The sequence below is a fragment of the Cebus imitator genome, unplaced genomic scaffold (assembly GCF_001604975.1).
Source record: "Cebus imitator isolate Cc_AM_T3 unplaced genomic scaffold, Cebus_imitator-1.0 Scaffold183, whole genome shotgun sequence".
Lineage (NCBI taxonomy): Eukaryota > Metazoa > Chordata > Mammalia > Primates > Cebidae > Cebus > Cebus imitator.
This window is the reverse complement of record NW_016107498.1, coordinates 3,979,340-3,993,353: the sequence shown is the minus strand read 5'-3', so window position 1 is coordinate 3,993,353 and position 14,014 is coordinate 3,979,340. Positions and strand designations below refer to the sequence as shown.

Genomic DNA, 14,014 nt, shown 5'->3' with positions numbered 1-14,014 from the left:
AAAAAAAAAAAAAAAAAAAAAAAAAAAAAAAAAAAAAAAAAAAAAAAAAAAAAAAAATCCACTCCCATTCACAGAGCTGGGACAAGAAATCAATGAAACCACAAAGTTCACAGGAAACAGCATTTCTCTTAAGAGCATGCTGCAGCCATAAAGCATAAAAAACTCCCTTTGGATGGAGACTCCTTTCTTACTATTTAGAAATTTTGTTCTCTACAATTACAGACTACCAGAAATTTTGCAGTTTGAAGTCTTATCAGTTGGAATTTGGAATAAAACATCGCACTCTTGCCTGGAGGATCAAAGTCACTCTGACACAGACAAGCGACCTCAATTTCCAAACAAGGCAGAGCTTCAGATAAGGAGTTTCTGGAAACGATCCTGCACATCTGTGTTAACCTGGTATTCTCCAAGGAAAGAAGACCACTTTGCAGTCCAGACTAGATCTTGGCCCCTTTACACCCAGCCTACACGTAGGCTTTCGGCCCATCAAAACACTATTTCATTTACATTTGCCTAAACTTCACTCATCTCCAAAATTCTATGATTTTCTTTTCTTTTTTGTTTTTAGGGGAGACGGAGTCCCGCTCTTGTCGCCGAAGCTGGAGTGCAGTGGTACAATCTCGGCCCGCTGCAACCTCCGCCTCCTGGGTTCAAGTGATTCTCCTGCCTTAGCCTCCTGAATAGCTGGAACTACAGGCGCCTGCTACCACACTAGGCTAAATTTTGTACTTTTAGTAGAGATGGCATTTCACCGTATTTGACCAGGCTGGTCAAACTCCTGACCTCGTGCTTCACCCGCCTCAGCCTCCCAAAGTGCTGGGATTACAGGGGTGAGCCCCCGCAACTGGCCGATTTTTTCTTTTTTTTTTTTTTTTTAAGAGATAGGATCTGACTCTGGAGTGCAGTGGTGCAATCACAGCTCAGTGCAGCCTCAAACTCAAGCAAGCCTCTCACCTCTGCTTCCTAAGTAGGACTACAGGTGCACACCACCACAACCAGCTAATTTTTGTTTTTTGTTTTTGTTTTGTAGAGACTGGGTCTCATGATGTTGCCTAAGCTGGCCTTGAACTCCTAGCCTTAAGCAATCCTCCTGCCTCAGCCTCCCAAACTGCTGGCATTACAGGCATAAGCCACCACACCTGGCCTTTTAAATTTATTTTCATTCCCACCACAGCTCTACTCACCCCCTTCATCAGTATTCCCTGGAACCTCAACACACTCCAGTACCCTACAGACACAGGCACACAAGTTCACACTGTTCTGGCACTCCTGAGCGTACTGCAGACCTCACACCGCTGACTCTCCCAACAATGGCACACACTTCAGTGCCTCTGAATACCTTAAATCAGTAGCAGCCTCTGTAATACCTTAAATCATCCAGCTGCCCCTTCCTAGAGTGTCTCTGTGTTCAGTGACACACGCACACCTCACGCCACCTTGACCTTAGTGCACTGGGCCTCTGACAGCACCGAGACCCTTCCCATACCACCACCCCATGCCCCACACAGATCCACAACCTTCACCCCACTAGCACAGGTCTCCCACCATCCTCCTTCCACCAGATCCCTCCATGAGGTCCTTCCAGCTCTGCCCCATTAGCATGCACTAGGCTCCAACTACCCAGACCTTTATTAGGACGTGCACACACCCTCCACAGCATGACCTCCACGAGGACACACATAGCACTTGAGTCTTTCAACCACCTCCCCTCCATAAGCACCCCATTCTCTCCTATCCCTCAGGCCCCCACAGATACACACACACTCTCATCACCACACATGAGGCCTCAGAGGCCTATTAGCACATATCCTAGTGCCTCTACTACCCTATCCTCCATTAGCACACACTGGGCCCCTCTCCAGGAGTAACCCCTATTAGCTTGTCCTGGAACTTCCTCGACATCCTACCCCTGTAATACACCCGTGGGTCCCTTACTCACTCTGCAACCCCCTTCCCTAAGCACACACTGGGCCTTGAGCCTCACCCACCATAAGACTCTTCTTCACCACATTCTCCAGCCCTGCTCAGCGCAGGCCCTCACTGGTAAAGCTCCAGTCTCTCCCCACTCCACCACCTATTCCCACACCTCTGCTCCTCTGACCCCCTGCTCCCCATTAGCACTCACGGCACTTCCCATTCCCAGCTCCCTGCACCAGGCCAGGTCAGAGACGCCACAAAGGACACCCGCCCTGGTGCCCTCAGATGATTCTCTGTCCCTTGATGGAGACACACAAGTCCTGCCGGTGTGCAGTCTTGCTTATCACAGTGAGTCAATAAACAGAACACGTGTGTCCCAAGTGGCCTTAGGCTGGCTGGAAGGTCACCCTCTCCTTCTCCAAACATATACCACCTCTTCCCCAACCTTCACTCTCAGCTGATCATCTTACAAGATCATCCTACTTTACTGGAAAAACAGAAGCAATCAGAGAGCATTTCCACCAGTTCCCAAGCCCCACCCCAGGTTCCTGCAGTCTCCTGTTATTATGAACTGTGTGTTACCCTGAAACCAGCCCAGCACCCAGCTCAGGCACACCCCATGCCCAGCTCTGTCCTCTCATTCTCTCCAACTCACCGCCACTCCACCCAAACTGACCTTATCACAGTCAGTCAGCACGGGTGACCTCCACATCACTAAACACAACAGTCAAAGTGCAGCCCCCATCTTCCTTGACCTATCAATAGCATCTAGTGTGATTGATCACTCCCTACTTAAACACCTTCTTTACTTGGTTTCCAGGAAATTACACTCTGGCAGCTCTTCCTCATCTCTGAGTCCACTTAGTGGGGTCCCCCAGAGCTCAGAGCTCAGACCTCTTCCCACACTCCCTGGGAGAGCTCACCCAGACTCTGGACTTTTCATCTCTGCCTGCTAACAACTTCCAAAGGTTAAAACTTCAATCCCAGCCTCTCCTCAGAACTCAAGGCTTGCTTCCTTGACATGTCCATGTGGATGTCTGATGAACAACTCAAAAGATTCAAAAACAATACCAAATAACTCAATTTAAAAATGAGGAAAGGGCCAGGCATTGGTGGCTCACACTTGTAATCCCAGCACTTTGGGAGACCGAGGTGGGAGGATCGCTTGAGCCTAGGAGTTCCAGACCAGCCAGGGCAACCTAAGACCTTGTGTCTGCAAAAATTAAATTTAAAAATTAGCCAGGCGCCGGGCGCGGTGGCTCACGCCTGTAATCCCAGCACTTTGGGAGGCCGAGGTGGGTGGATCACGAGGTCAAGAGATCGAGACCATCCTGGTCAACATGGTGAAACCCCATCTCTACTAAAAATACAAAATATCAGCTGGGCATGGTGGCACGTGCCTATAATCCCAGCTACTCAGGAGGCTGAGGCAGGAGAATTGCCTGAACCCAGGAGGCGGAGGTTGCGGTGAGCCGAGATTGCGCCATTGCACTCCAGCCTGGGTAACAAGAGCGAAACTCCATCTCAAAAAAAAAATTAGCCAGGCATGTTGGCATGTGCCTGTAGTCCCAGCTATTCAGGAGACTGAGGTGGAGGATCATTTGAGCCCAGGAGACCAAGGCTGCAGTGAGCTGTGATCATGCCACAGCACTCCATCCTAGGTGACAGTGAGGCCTTGTCTCAAAATAAACCAAATAAAATTTTTAAAATGGGCAAAGGACTTGAATAGACACTTCTCCAAAGAAGATACACAGATAGCCAACAGGCACATGAAAGACGTTCAGCTGCACCGGTCATCAAGGCAAACACAGATCAGAAGTGTGACAAGGTGGCATTTCACACCCAGGAGGATGGCTGTTAATACAAAAATCAGTAAGAACATGAGTTTAGGGGGATGTGGAGAAACTGGAATCTTCAAACATCACTGGTGGAAAAGTAAAATGCAGCCACTGTGGAAAGCAGTCTGGCCACTCCTCAAAAGGTTAAGCATAGTCACCACATGACCCAGCAACTCCACTGCCCAGAATGTACCCAAGTATGTACTGCCCAGTATGTACCCAGTATGTACACTGAAAAAACATGTGCTCACGCACACACTTATACATGAATGTTCACGGAAGCATTATCCACAACAGTCAAACAATGGAAATAACCCAAGTGTTCATCGGCTGATGAATGGATAGACAAAATGTGGTACATCCATAAATTATTATTCGGCCATAAAAAAGAATAAAGCACTAATTCATGCTGCAACATAAGTGAACCCTGGAAACATCATGCTCAGTGAAATAAGTCTGATAAAAAGGTCATATTCTATACTGTTCCATTTACATGAAATGTCCAGAAGCAGCAAATTCAGAGACAGAACATAGATTCGTGGCTGTCAGGGGCTGGGAGGTTGGGGGTGGAATAGCTGCTGACAGGGATGGGGTCTCTTTTTGGCTACAATGTTCCTAAATTAGACAGTGATGATGGTTGTACAACCTGGTGAATATGCTAAATACCACTGAATTGTGCACTCTAAAATGTCAAATGGTATGGTTTGTGAATTATATCTTCACTGAATTCTCCCCTTAACATTTAAAAAGACAAAAGCATTCTCAGCTCTCAGGCTATACAAAACAAGCAGCAAACTGTGGTTGGCCAAGCCCTGCCTTAGGTAACAGCACTGCTTCAGGTCTGCCAAAGGCCCAGGTAACCTCATCCACACATAGGGCACTGGCAGCCACCTGAACTCTGATGCTTTCTAAGTCTGCACTGCAGCCCAAATCTCTCCTATGCTTTTCTCACTGGGCTATCAAGATATGGGATATCCACTCCAGAACTCCCACCTGTCCCCACATGCCCCTCCTCCAGGATTCCCTTGGTGATCGGCTCATGACCCAACCACCCACTCAAGTCACAGACCAGGTGTATGACTTGATTCCGCTCTCCCCTAATCTCTAAACCAACCAATTACCACATGGAGTCAATGCTCCCACCAAAACCTCCCTCACAGCTGCTCGCCTCTCTCCTTCCTTGCTGCCTCTCCCACTCCCAACACCCCACCTTCCCACCTCCGGTGTAAGCCAGCAGCACTTTTCACCTGGGTTTCCGCAAAAGATTCCCACCCAGTTCTTCCTCTTTTCCAGTCCATTCTGAGGATTACATAGCAAACAATAGGATCCTTTCTCTTTGATTAAATGTTTCACACAGAGAGAAAAATTAAAAACATCAATGAACATCCATCCAGCTTTGTCAAGTTATGCTGCATCATTTTTTCAGATTTTTTTTTAAAGAAATTAAATATTACAACTAGAGTTGAAGCCCCTCTGGACTCCTCCCCATCCAATTCTGCTCCCTCCCAAGAAGTGATCACTGTCTTCAAGCTGTTAAGTTGGTGGACATCAGAGATTCTCAAACTGAGGTCCCCAGACTGGTGGCATCACCACTGCTCAGGACCTTGGGAGAAATGCAAATTCTTGGGTCCTCACCCCAGACCTACTGAATCAGAAATGAAAATCTGTGTTTTAATAAGTCCTCTAGGTGATTTGGATGCACACTAAAGTATCTGAAAAATACACATGCTATCTATCTATCTACCTACCTATCTAATTGATCATCTAATCTATATTATCTACCTACCTATCTAATTGATCATCTAATCTATATTATCTATTTACCTACCTCCTTACAACCCGGAGTCACACTATGTTGCCCAGGCTGGACTCTGGACTCAAGTGAACCTGGAACTAACTACAGGCATGGGCCACTGAACTCAGCTTCCCATACGTGATTTTTATTTTCACCACAAGTATGTGCCCATAAATAATACATTATGTTTTCCAGCTTTATACAAACAGTGGTGGGCTGGTATTATCCTCTTGCAACTAGCTTTTTTAAAAGCTCAAGGTTACATTTTTGAGATTTATCCATGGAGATACACAAAGTTCCGGTTCACTATTTTCAACTGGTATGACTTTTCCACAATTAGTGAGACAAGTTATGTACACATCTCCCCAGGCATATGTGGAAGTTTCTCTGATACATGCAGGGAGAGCTTTCTAAAGCACGGATCTGATCCCATTTTGCTTAACATTCAAAAGCCCCCAACTCAGCCCTCAGGATCAAGTCCAAACTCTTATGTGGCCTCCTGAAATCTAGCCCCTCCCTGCCTCCCTAGACCCTCCCTGCATCCCACACCCCAGCCCCTGAGCTTTCCTCAGTCCTCAAAGGCTCCCTTTTTGGGATGCCCAGGCCCCGGCTTCCTCTAGATTCTGAGTACTAAGAGTCATGCCTGCCTATCCTGTTCACCACTGTCCTGTTCCGGCAGCAGCAGGTACTCAGCAAAGACACACCAACTGCCTGGTCACTCTGCGCCTCTCCCTCTTCATGGCCTCAGCCACACAGGCTGCTTTCCCTCTCCTGTGTTCACTTCACCCAATCTGCTCTTCCTCTCCTCAAGGCTCCCATCCTCTGAGGCCCCTTATCTGCTACTGCCACCTCCTTCTCCAATCTGAGTTCCCCAGCTCAAACCCCATGGTGAATCCTTTCAACTCTCCAAGCCTAACCTCCCACACATCCTTCCTTGCCACTAGGGGTGAAGTCAGGTTTTATGGGGCCTGAAGCTTATACAACTGGGGGCAAGGGGCGGTAATTCTTTAAGGGAAGAACACACAATTATGAATGTAAAACTGCTGAGCCCCTTGCCAGGGTTTTGGAAGGTATTTGTGCAAGTATAGCATCTAGAGGCTTCATCATAAACCCAGATCTGCTTGTCATTCACCAGCCCTGTGTCACTTGCCCTGTCCACTTCTTCATTTCCACTCAAAGGCTGCCAAAATCAGCTACGAAACTCTGTAGGACTCTGGAAATGCATATTTTCCAATCTGCGCTGGACCCTCATCATTACTCAGAAAACCTTTAATGCATTCCTTGCTGAATCCAAATTTTATATTCCCCAGTAACCTTTTCTATATCCCTAAGTCCTCGCATTCACTTCTGAATCCTCTCTCAGCAAAAAGCAACCAAATCAAAATGAAATAAATTTTAAAATCCCCAAAAATTCATCTGAATGTCAACTTCACACCAGTTCTGTGAGGTGGATATAATTGTTGTTATTCCCATTTCACAGATAAGACAACTGAGTCAGAGATGAAGTAATAAATCCAAGGTCACTAAATTATACAGAAGAGCCAAGTTTTCTGGCTTCAAGCCCATTCTTCCTCTGCAATGCTCAGGAGTTGAACTAAGTCAAACTCAGTGTGGTCACCTGGGGGCTGCCTGGGGGACCCTGGGACTGCTGGTTTCTTAAAAAAGACTTTAGCCCACCTCAACCCTTGATTTGCTTTTTTGTTTCAGAGGCATATTCTGGAGTAGGTCACCCAGAGCATAGGATGAGGCTGTGTGGCTGAAGGAACTTTCCGGTCCAGAAACAAGCAAAAACCACTGAAATTTCCTGGTCCTGAAAAACAGCCTGCACATTAAAGAATAAAGAAGGTGGGCAGATTGGGCAGGAGAAATTCAGGCACGACATGTAGGAAGGCTTACTGATAGAGAAAAACTTGGGATCCACTGCTCTACATTTACAGCTTAAAGAAAAAAGAAAAGCACAGGAACAAAACTAGTTTTTACCGACTTACAAGGTATTTTCTACAACTAGAGAAGACAGAGTAGTGTCATTCAATACAATTTAGAGTTCCATTTTGCCAATAAAGCACAAGGTACATTAAGAAGATTATTTTAAACATTCCGGATGTTTATTTAGCCTTAGTGTTCTATAGTAAAGGCAAAGGGTGGTAAAGACAAATTATGCAATAAAACAGCCAAATTTTGCTTTCTAAAAAGAAGAATATGATTACACTTAACACACCCGGGCAACAATGATCTCCTGCAGAATAAATACCCAAAGGCAAAGAGCTGAGGTGGAGTCCTTTCTGGTATTTTCGTTTTGTTTTGTTTTGTTTGTTTTTAAATAGAGACAGCCTCCGCCAGGCTCTTGCCTGTAATTCCAGCACTTTGGGAGGCCGAGGCAGGTGGATCACCTGAGGTGAAAAGTTCGAGAACAGATTGGTCAGCATGGCGAAACCTCATATCTACTAAAAATACAAAACTAAGCCAGGCGTGGTGATGGGTGCCCATAACCCCAGCTACTCGGGAGACTGAGGCAGGAGAATGGATTGAACCTGGGAGCCGAGATAGCGCCAATGCACTCCAGCCTGGGCGACAGTGCGAGACTCCGTCTCAAATAATAAAAAAATAATAGAAACAGCCTCACACTCCGTCCCCCAGGCTGGAGTGCAATGGAGTGATCTCGGCTCACTGAAACCTCCGCCCCTGGGTTCAAGCGATTCTCCAGACTCAGCCTCCCAAATAGCTGGGATAACAGGCGGGCCACCGCAGCCGGCCAAGTTTTTTAATAGAGACAGGGGTTCCGCCATGTTGCCCAGGCTGCTCTCCCCTGAGCTCAAGCGATCCTCCCGCCTCAGCCTCCAAAACCGCTGGGATTACATGCGGGAGCCATCGCGACCGGCCCTCGTCGGGTCCTTTAATGTCCAGCTCCAGCGCAGGGCGGGGCGCGGAGGTGGGGGCCGGGCGAGGTGGATGCGGCTGCCCGGGCCCCGCACAGCCTCCTCGGGAGCCTCCCGACCGCTCGCGTGGAGGCTGCCGGGGCTGCGGGGGGTGCAGGCCGCGTCACGTATAGGCCCCGCGGGAAACCTAGTTGCAAGCCCCTCGCCCCTCGCTCCTCGCCGTTGAGCCCTGCCGCCCCTCGAACCCCTTGCCCCTTGGCCCTCTCGCCCTAGCACCTACCTGCAACCCAGGTCTCTGCGCCCCCCCTGCAACTCCGGCCAGCACGCACTGGGCCTACTGCGCTTGCGCGGTCGGAAGCGCGTCCTGGGGTCGAGCGCGACGCTGCTGCCCCCTGGCGTCCGCCTCCGACCGTGCACTGAAGACGGAGCAAGCGCAGCGGTGGTGCCGGCGCGCGCCTAGCCAGTCTCTGGCTCTGGCTTCTGCTTCCTGAACTTGCGAGGACGATTTTGCGTTGACCGACTATTGCTTCAGCCTGGTGCCAGGCCCATGCAGAGCAGCTGTCAGATCTCGACGCACTGCGAGGCCGTGGATTCCAAAGCGTAGTCCTCAGACCCGCGGCATTAGCAGGGGCCTTGCTGGGAAGGCAGATTCCCCACTTCAGCCCAGACCCGCTGTGCGGGGACCCAGATGCCTGAAGTTCGAGACTCGCTCTGTAACAGAAACTGTGGGCTTTAGCCCAGACGTCGTAAAGCTGAGCTGCACACATCAAGCGCAGCAGACAAGACCTAGGCAAGCCTCCGCAGAGAAGTGGGACTGGGCAAGAGCAGGGAAGACAGCCGGTGGCCGGCCGGGAGCACCACACGCACGCGGGCGCTTGCTCCAGGGAACCGAGAGGGAGGGTTGCAGCGTCGAGGTCAGCCTGGGGTCATGGAACGTCTGGTTGTGTACATCGGAAGTGTTAGCTGTTTCCACACTGACACACTGCGAAAGTTCAGAATCAAGACACTAACACTATGTAGGATAAAAAACTGTACTAGCAACCCAAATAGTATTAAAGTAACTTCCAGCAACTTTTGCCTGTCACATGGACAAATAGCAAAAGAAGAATGGTAACACCTCCTGTCGTTAGAGTCTGAAAGTGTCCTTGCGCTCATACAATTGAGTGTGAATTGGAATTCCTCCTGCGGGCCCTAGCAAATCGCAGTTCTAGGAATTTATCCTTCAGAAATAATATGTCTGCAAGATGTATGCACAAGAAATCTTGCTGAAGCATTGTTGATAAGGGATATTTATACTAGAGAAAAAAAGAAACCTAAATGTATAACAATATGGGTTTCTGAAAGAAATTATATTACATCCACAAGCCATGAAAAATGATGCTGTCTAACGGGTGCACAATTTCAGTTTGAGAAGATGGTAGAGTCCTGGAGATGGATGGGGGTGATGGTTGCACAACAATGTGAATATACCTAATTCCACTGAACTGAACTGCACACTTCCAAATTGTTACAATGGTAAATTTTATGTTATGCATCTTTTACTACAATGTTTTTAAAGTTATGCTATAGATCTATATATATATTGTCAGGAAAGGATATCCATAATACATGGCCAAGAGAGGAAGCAATCTCATTTTTTAAAAATATGTATTTATAATCACCTATATACATGTATATTCCAATGGTTACCTCCAATAAGTAGAATTTGGGGCAATTTAAATTCTCCATTCTTGCTTATATGTATTTTTAAATGTTTATGTAATAAATAGGTATTTCTCCATATATGTGTATGTGTGTGTGTGTGTATATATATATAAACCATGAACCTGCTAGCAGTATTAGACATGTATGATGACATACCTTAGAAGGAAGGCATTTAGAAAGATCATAAAACAAACCTATTAAATTAATAATAACTTTTTAAAATAAAGTAGGCCAGGCACAGTGGCTTATACCTGTAATCTCAGCACTTTGGGAGGCCGAGGCAAGTGGATCACTTGACGTCAGGAGTTCGAGACCAGCCTGACCAACATGGTGAAATCCCATCTCTACTTTTTAAAAATACATAAATAAGCCAGGGGTGATGGCAGGCACCTGTAGTCACAGCTACTCAGGAGGCTGTGGCAGGAGAATTGCTTGGATCCAGGAAGTGGAGGTTTCAGTGAGCCAAGATCACACCACTGCACTCCAGCATGGATAACAGAATAAGACTCCGTCTCAGGTGGGAAAAAAAAGAAGAAAGTAAAAGGAAAATGGATGAGATATGAGAAACTTTGAATATGAGAATTTTGAAGGGAAAAAAATTAGGCATTGAAATTTTACCAGATGTAGGGAATTAAGGAAATAAATGAAGTGTAGTCAATTCAACTATAACACATTTTAAAGACACAAATTTGTTTCAATATGATTGATACATTAAGAATTAAGCATAATACAAATTTCCTATTTGGTTGGTTGGTTTTGTTTCATTTTGGTTTGATTTCAGAAAGTCTCACTACATTGTCCAGGTTGGTCTCAAATTCCTGGCCTCAAGTGGTTCCCCTGCCTTATCCTCCCAAAATGCTGGGATTACAGGTGTGAGCCACCAATTTACTCTTTTTTTTTTTTTTTTTTTTTTTTGGGATGGAGTTTCACTCTTGTTACCCAGGCTGGAGTGCAATGGCGCGATCTCGGCTCACCGCAACCTCCGCCTCCTGGGTTCAGGCAATTCTCCTGCCTCAGCCTCCTGAGTAGCTGGGATTACAGGCACGCGCCACCATGCCCAGCTAATTTTTTGTATTTTTAGTAGAGACGGGGTTTCACCGTGTTGACCAGGATGGTCTCGATCTCTTGACCTCGTGATCCACCCGCCTCGGCCTCCCAAAGTGCTGGGATTACAGGCTTGAGCCACCGCGCCCGGCCCAATTTACTGTTTCTAGATACGTGATTTCATCCTGGAGAGGCACTAGGGGGATGCAGAAAATGATCCTCTAAGCCACACTGCATAGGAATACACAAGGCATGCACATGCACACCCCTCGACATCTATCACATTCTTCAATACACTGTGTTATAAGCCACACCCATAGACACCGGCTGTTACAGCTGTCAGATTTCAGCTAACCCTGTCCCCAGCACCTCACCATAACTTACAAGCTGCTGCCCTTCTAAGCCTGCTTCCACTGGCAAGCTCCAGGTCTTCTTTAAGGTCAAGTACCGTGTTTATTATCAAACTTATGCTCTCTTAACCACCTGAAATGTGTAAAACTGTGGCATCATTTTTGTTAGGTTTTTCATTTTTATTACTTAAAAAAATTTTTTTTGACAGTCTCACTCTCTGTCACACAGGCTGGAGCGCAGTGGCGCAATCTTGGCTCATTACAACCTCCACCTCCCAGGTTCAAGCAATTCTCCTGCCTCAGCCTGCAGAGCAGCTGGAATTACAGATTCCCACCACCATGGGAGACTAATTTTTGTATTTTTATTGAAGATGGCCCATCTGGTCTCAAACTCCTGACCTCAACTGTTCTACCTGCCTTGGCTTCCCAAATTGCTGGGATTATAGGCATTGAGACACTGTGCCCAGCGTTGCCGTTTTCAACACTGGAGTAGACACTGCTTGGTATACACCACTGAATTGCTATAAAAATAGGATGATGAGGTTTTGCTTTTCATAAAATTAAGCCTGCTGGCTGACAGAGTTGGCTGTTGGCATCAATATAGAAACCAATTGGCTGGGCACGGTGGTTCACACCTGTAATCCAAGCACATTGGGAGGCCAAGATGGGCAGATCACCTGAGGTCAGGTGTTCAAGATCAGCCTGGCCAATATGGTGAAACTGTGTCTCTACTAAAAATACAAAAAAATTAGCCGGGTGTGGTGGTGGGCGCCTGTAATCCCAGCTACTCAGGATGCTGAGGCAGGAGAATCACTTGAACGTGGGAGGTGGAGGTTGCAGTGAGCCAAGATGGCGCTACTTCACTGTAGCCTGGGCTAAAGAACAAAACTCCATCTCAAAAAAAAAAAAAAAAAGATAGAAACCAACCAGCAGCTCTCTTTGCTGAGTTCTTTGCCACGTGGCCACCATTTCATGCCTAGAGGCTTTTGTGGGGTGCTGGCTGGGAAAGGGTGAAACTTTAATACTGATGAAAAATTAGAGGAATTAAAATCAGACAAAAAAAATTTAAGGCAGAATTTGACACACCATTAAACTGGTTGTGTCACCCTTTTATCTTTTAATATCTTCGACGTGAGTATAGCCGAATACCTGGAAGTGAGTGTCATGGGCACACAGACTCGGGAGAAATCCTCTGCTTCTGGCTCATGGAGCAGAAAAGGAAATTCCTAACACACAGAGGGAGTATGGAAAATTCCCGTTCTATTTTCTTCCTTTCTTTGCACTCCAGCCCCTAGTCAAGCCCGTGGCCAGAGCAAAAAGCTTCAGCAGCCAAAACTCTGAGGGAGAGAGATAGTCCCATTCAGTGGCACTGCATCACCAAGAGGACAGACACAAACTTGGTGTTCTGTTGTTTTTGTTTTCCCACTATGTGGCACAACTGTGGAAGTGGGCAGCTCCCCCAAGCGAAACTGAAAGTGGGAGGTTTCTGACCAGCGAACTGAAACCTCAGGGAACCTAAAAGCACTAAGATAGTGGAAGGGGAGGGCATCCGGCAAGCAACCTCAGAGTTGTTTTTGAACTCTTGGGCTCACCGCTGGCCTGCGTATCACAGATTTAATGAGCACATCACTCAGAGAACTGTGCTCATGAACAGATTTTTTGTTCAGGTACCAAACTACTAGGGGATGCAGCCATGAGATAGATCCAAATAGCCCTGCAGAGGATATGCACACAGAACTCACTTTGGAACACTGACCCCGGGAGAAGATTGGAACTTGCAGCCCAGCGTACATGCTAGTGCATGTGCTTGCTTAAATTAAAATGTTGGCCAGGCAAGGTGGACTACAGGCACACACCACCACTCTTGGCTAATAATATTTTTTAAAATTCTGTACAGATGGGTTCTTGCTATGTTGCCCAGGCAGGTCTTCAATTCCAGGGCTCAAGCAGCCCTCCAACCTCAGCCTCCCAAAGTGCTGGAATTATAGGCATGAGTCACACCACCTGGCCTCATTATGCCTTTTATTAAGCTATCTCTATGAGCTTTCTTGAGTCCAAAGCCCCAGTTCCAATCAGTCTGGGCCACTGATGATACTTTCTAAGAGTAACCGCTTTTTTTTTTTTTTTTTCCCCAAGACTGAGCCTCCCTCTATTGCCCTAGCTGGAGTGCAGTGGCACCACCTTGGCTCACTGAAACCTCTGCCTCCCAACTTCAAGCAATTCTCCTGTCTTAACCTCCTAAGTAGCGGGGATTACAGGCACCCATCACCATGTCTGGCTAATTTTTGAATTTTTAGTAGAGACGGGGTTTCACCATGTTGGCCAGGCTGGTCTTGAACTCTTGACTTCAAATGATCCACCCACCTCAGCCTCCCAAAGTGCTGGGATTACAGGTGTCAGCCATCACACCCAGCTGAGGGTAACTGCTATCTTATGAGAACTTCTCTATGTAGTTTTTAATCCTTATGACACCTTTGAAATGGTCTAAAC

The 14,014-nt window shown here is 47.0% G+C and overlaps 1 protein-coding gene across 6 annotated transcripts in view; it reads right to left on the bottom strand.

The window, feature by feature from the left end:
* The window catches only part of POMK (protein O-mannose kinase), a 68,224-nt gene extending 59,447 nt beyond the window's left edge, over window positions 1–8,777 (bottom strand). For 5 of the 6 annotated variants that reach the window (XM_017545980.2, XM_017545979.2, XM_037744772.1 and 2 more), the window contains exons 1-2: window positions 8,707–8,777; window positions 5,003–5,089 (exon numbers count right to left, since the gene is read on the bottom strand). In XM_017545980.2, the coding sequence (XP_017401469.1) occupies window positions 5,003–5,053 (51 nt within the window). In that variant the 5' untranslated portion in view covers window positions 5,054–5,089; window positions 8,707–8,777. The remainder of the gene's footprint in view (window positions 1–5,002; window positions 5,090–8,706) is intronic. The other variant, XM_037744773.1, reaches the window with a different exon arrangement.
* Between the last annotated feature and the right edge of the window lie 5,237 nt (window positions 8,778–14,014).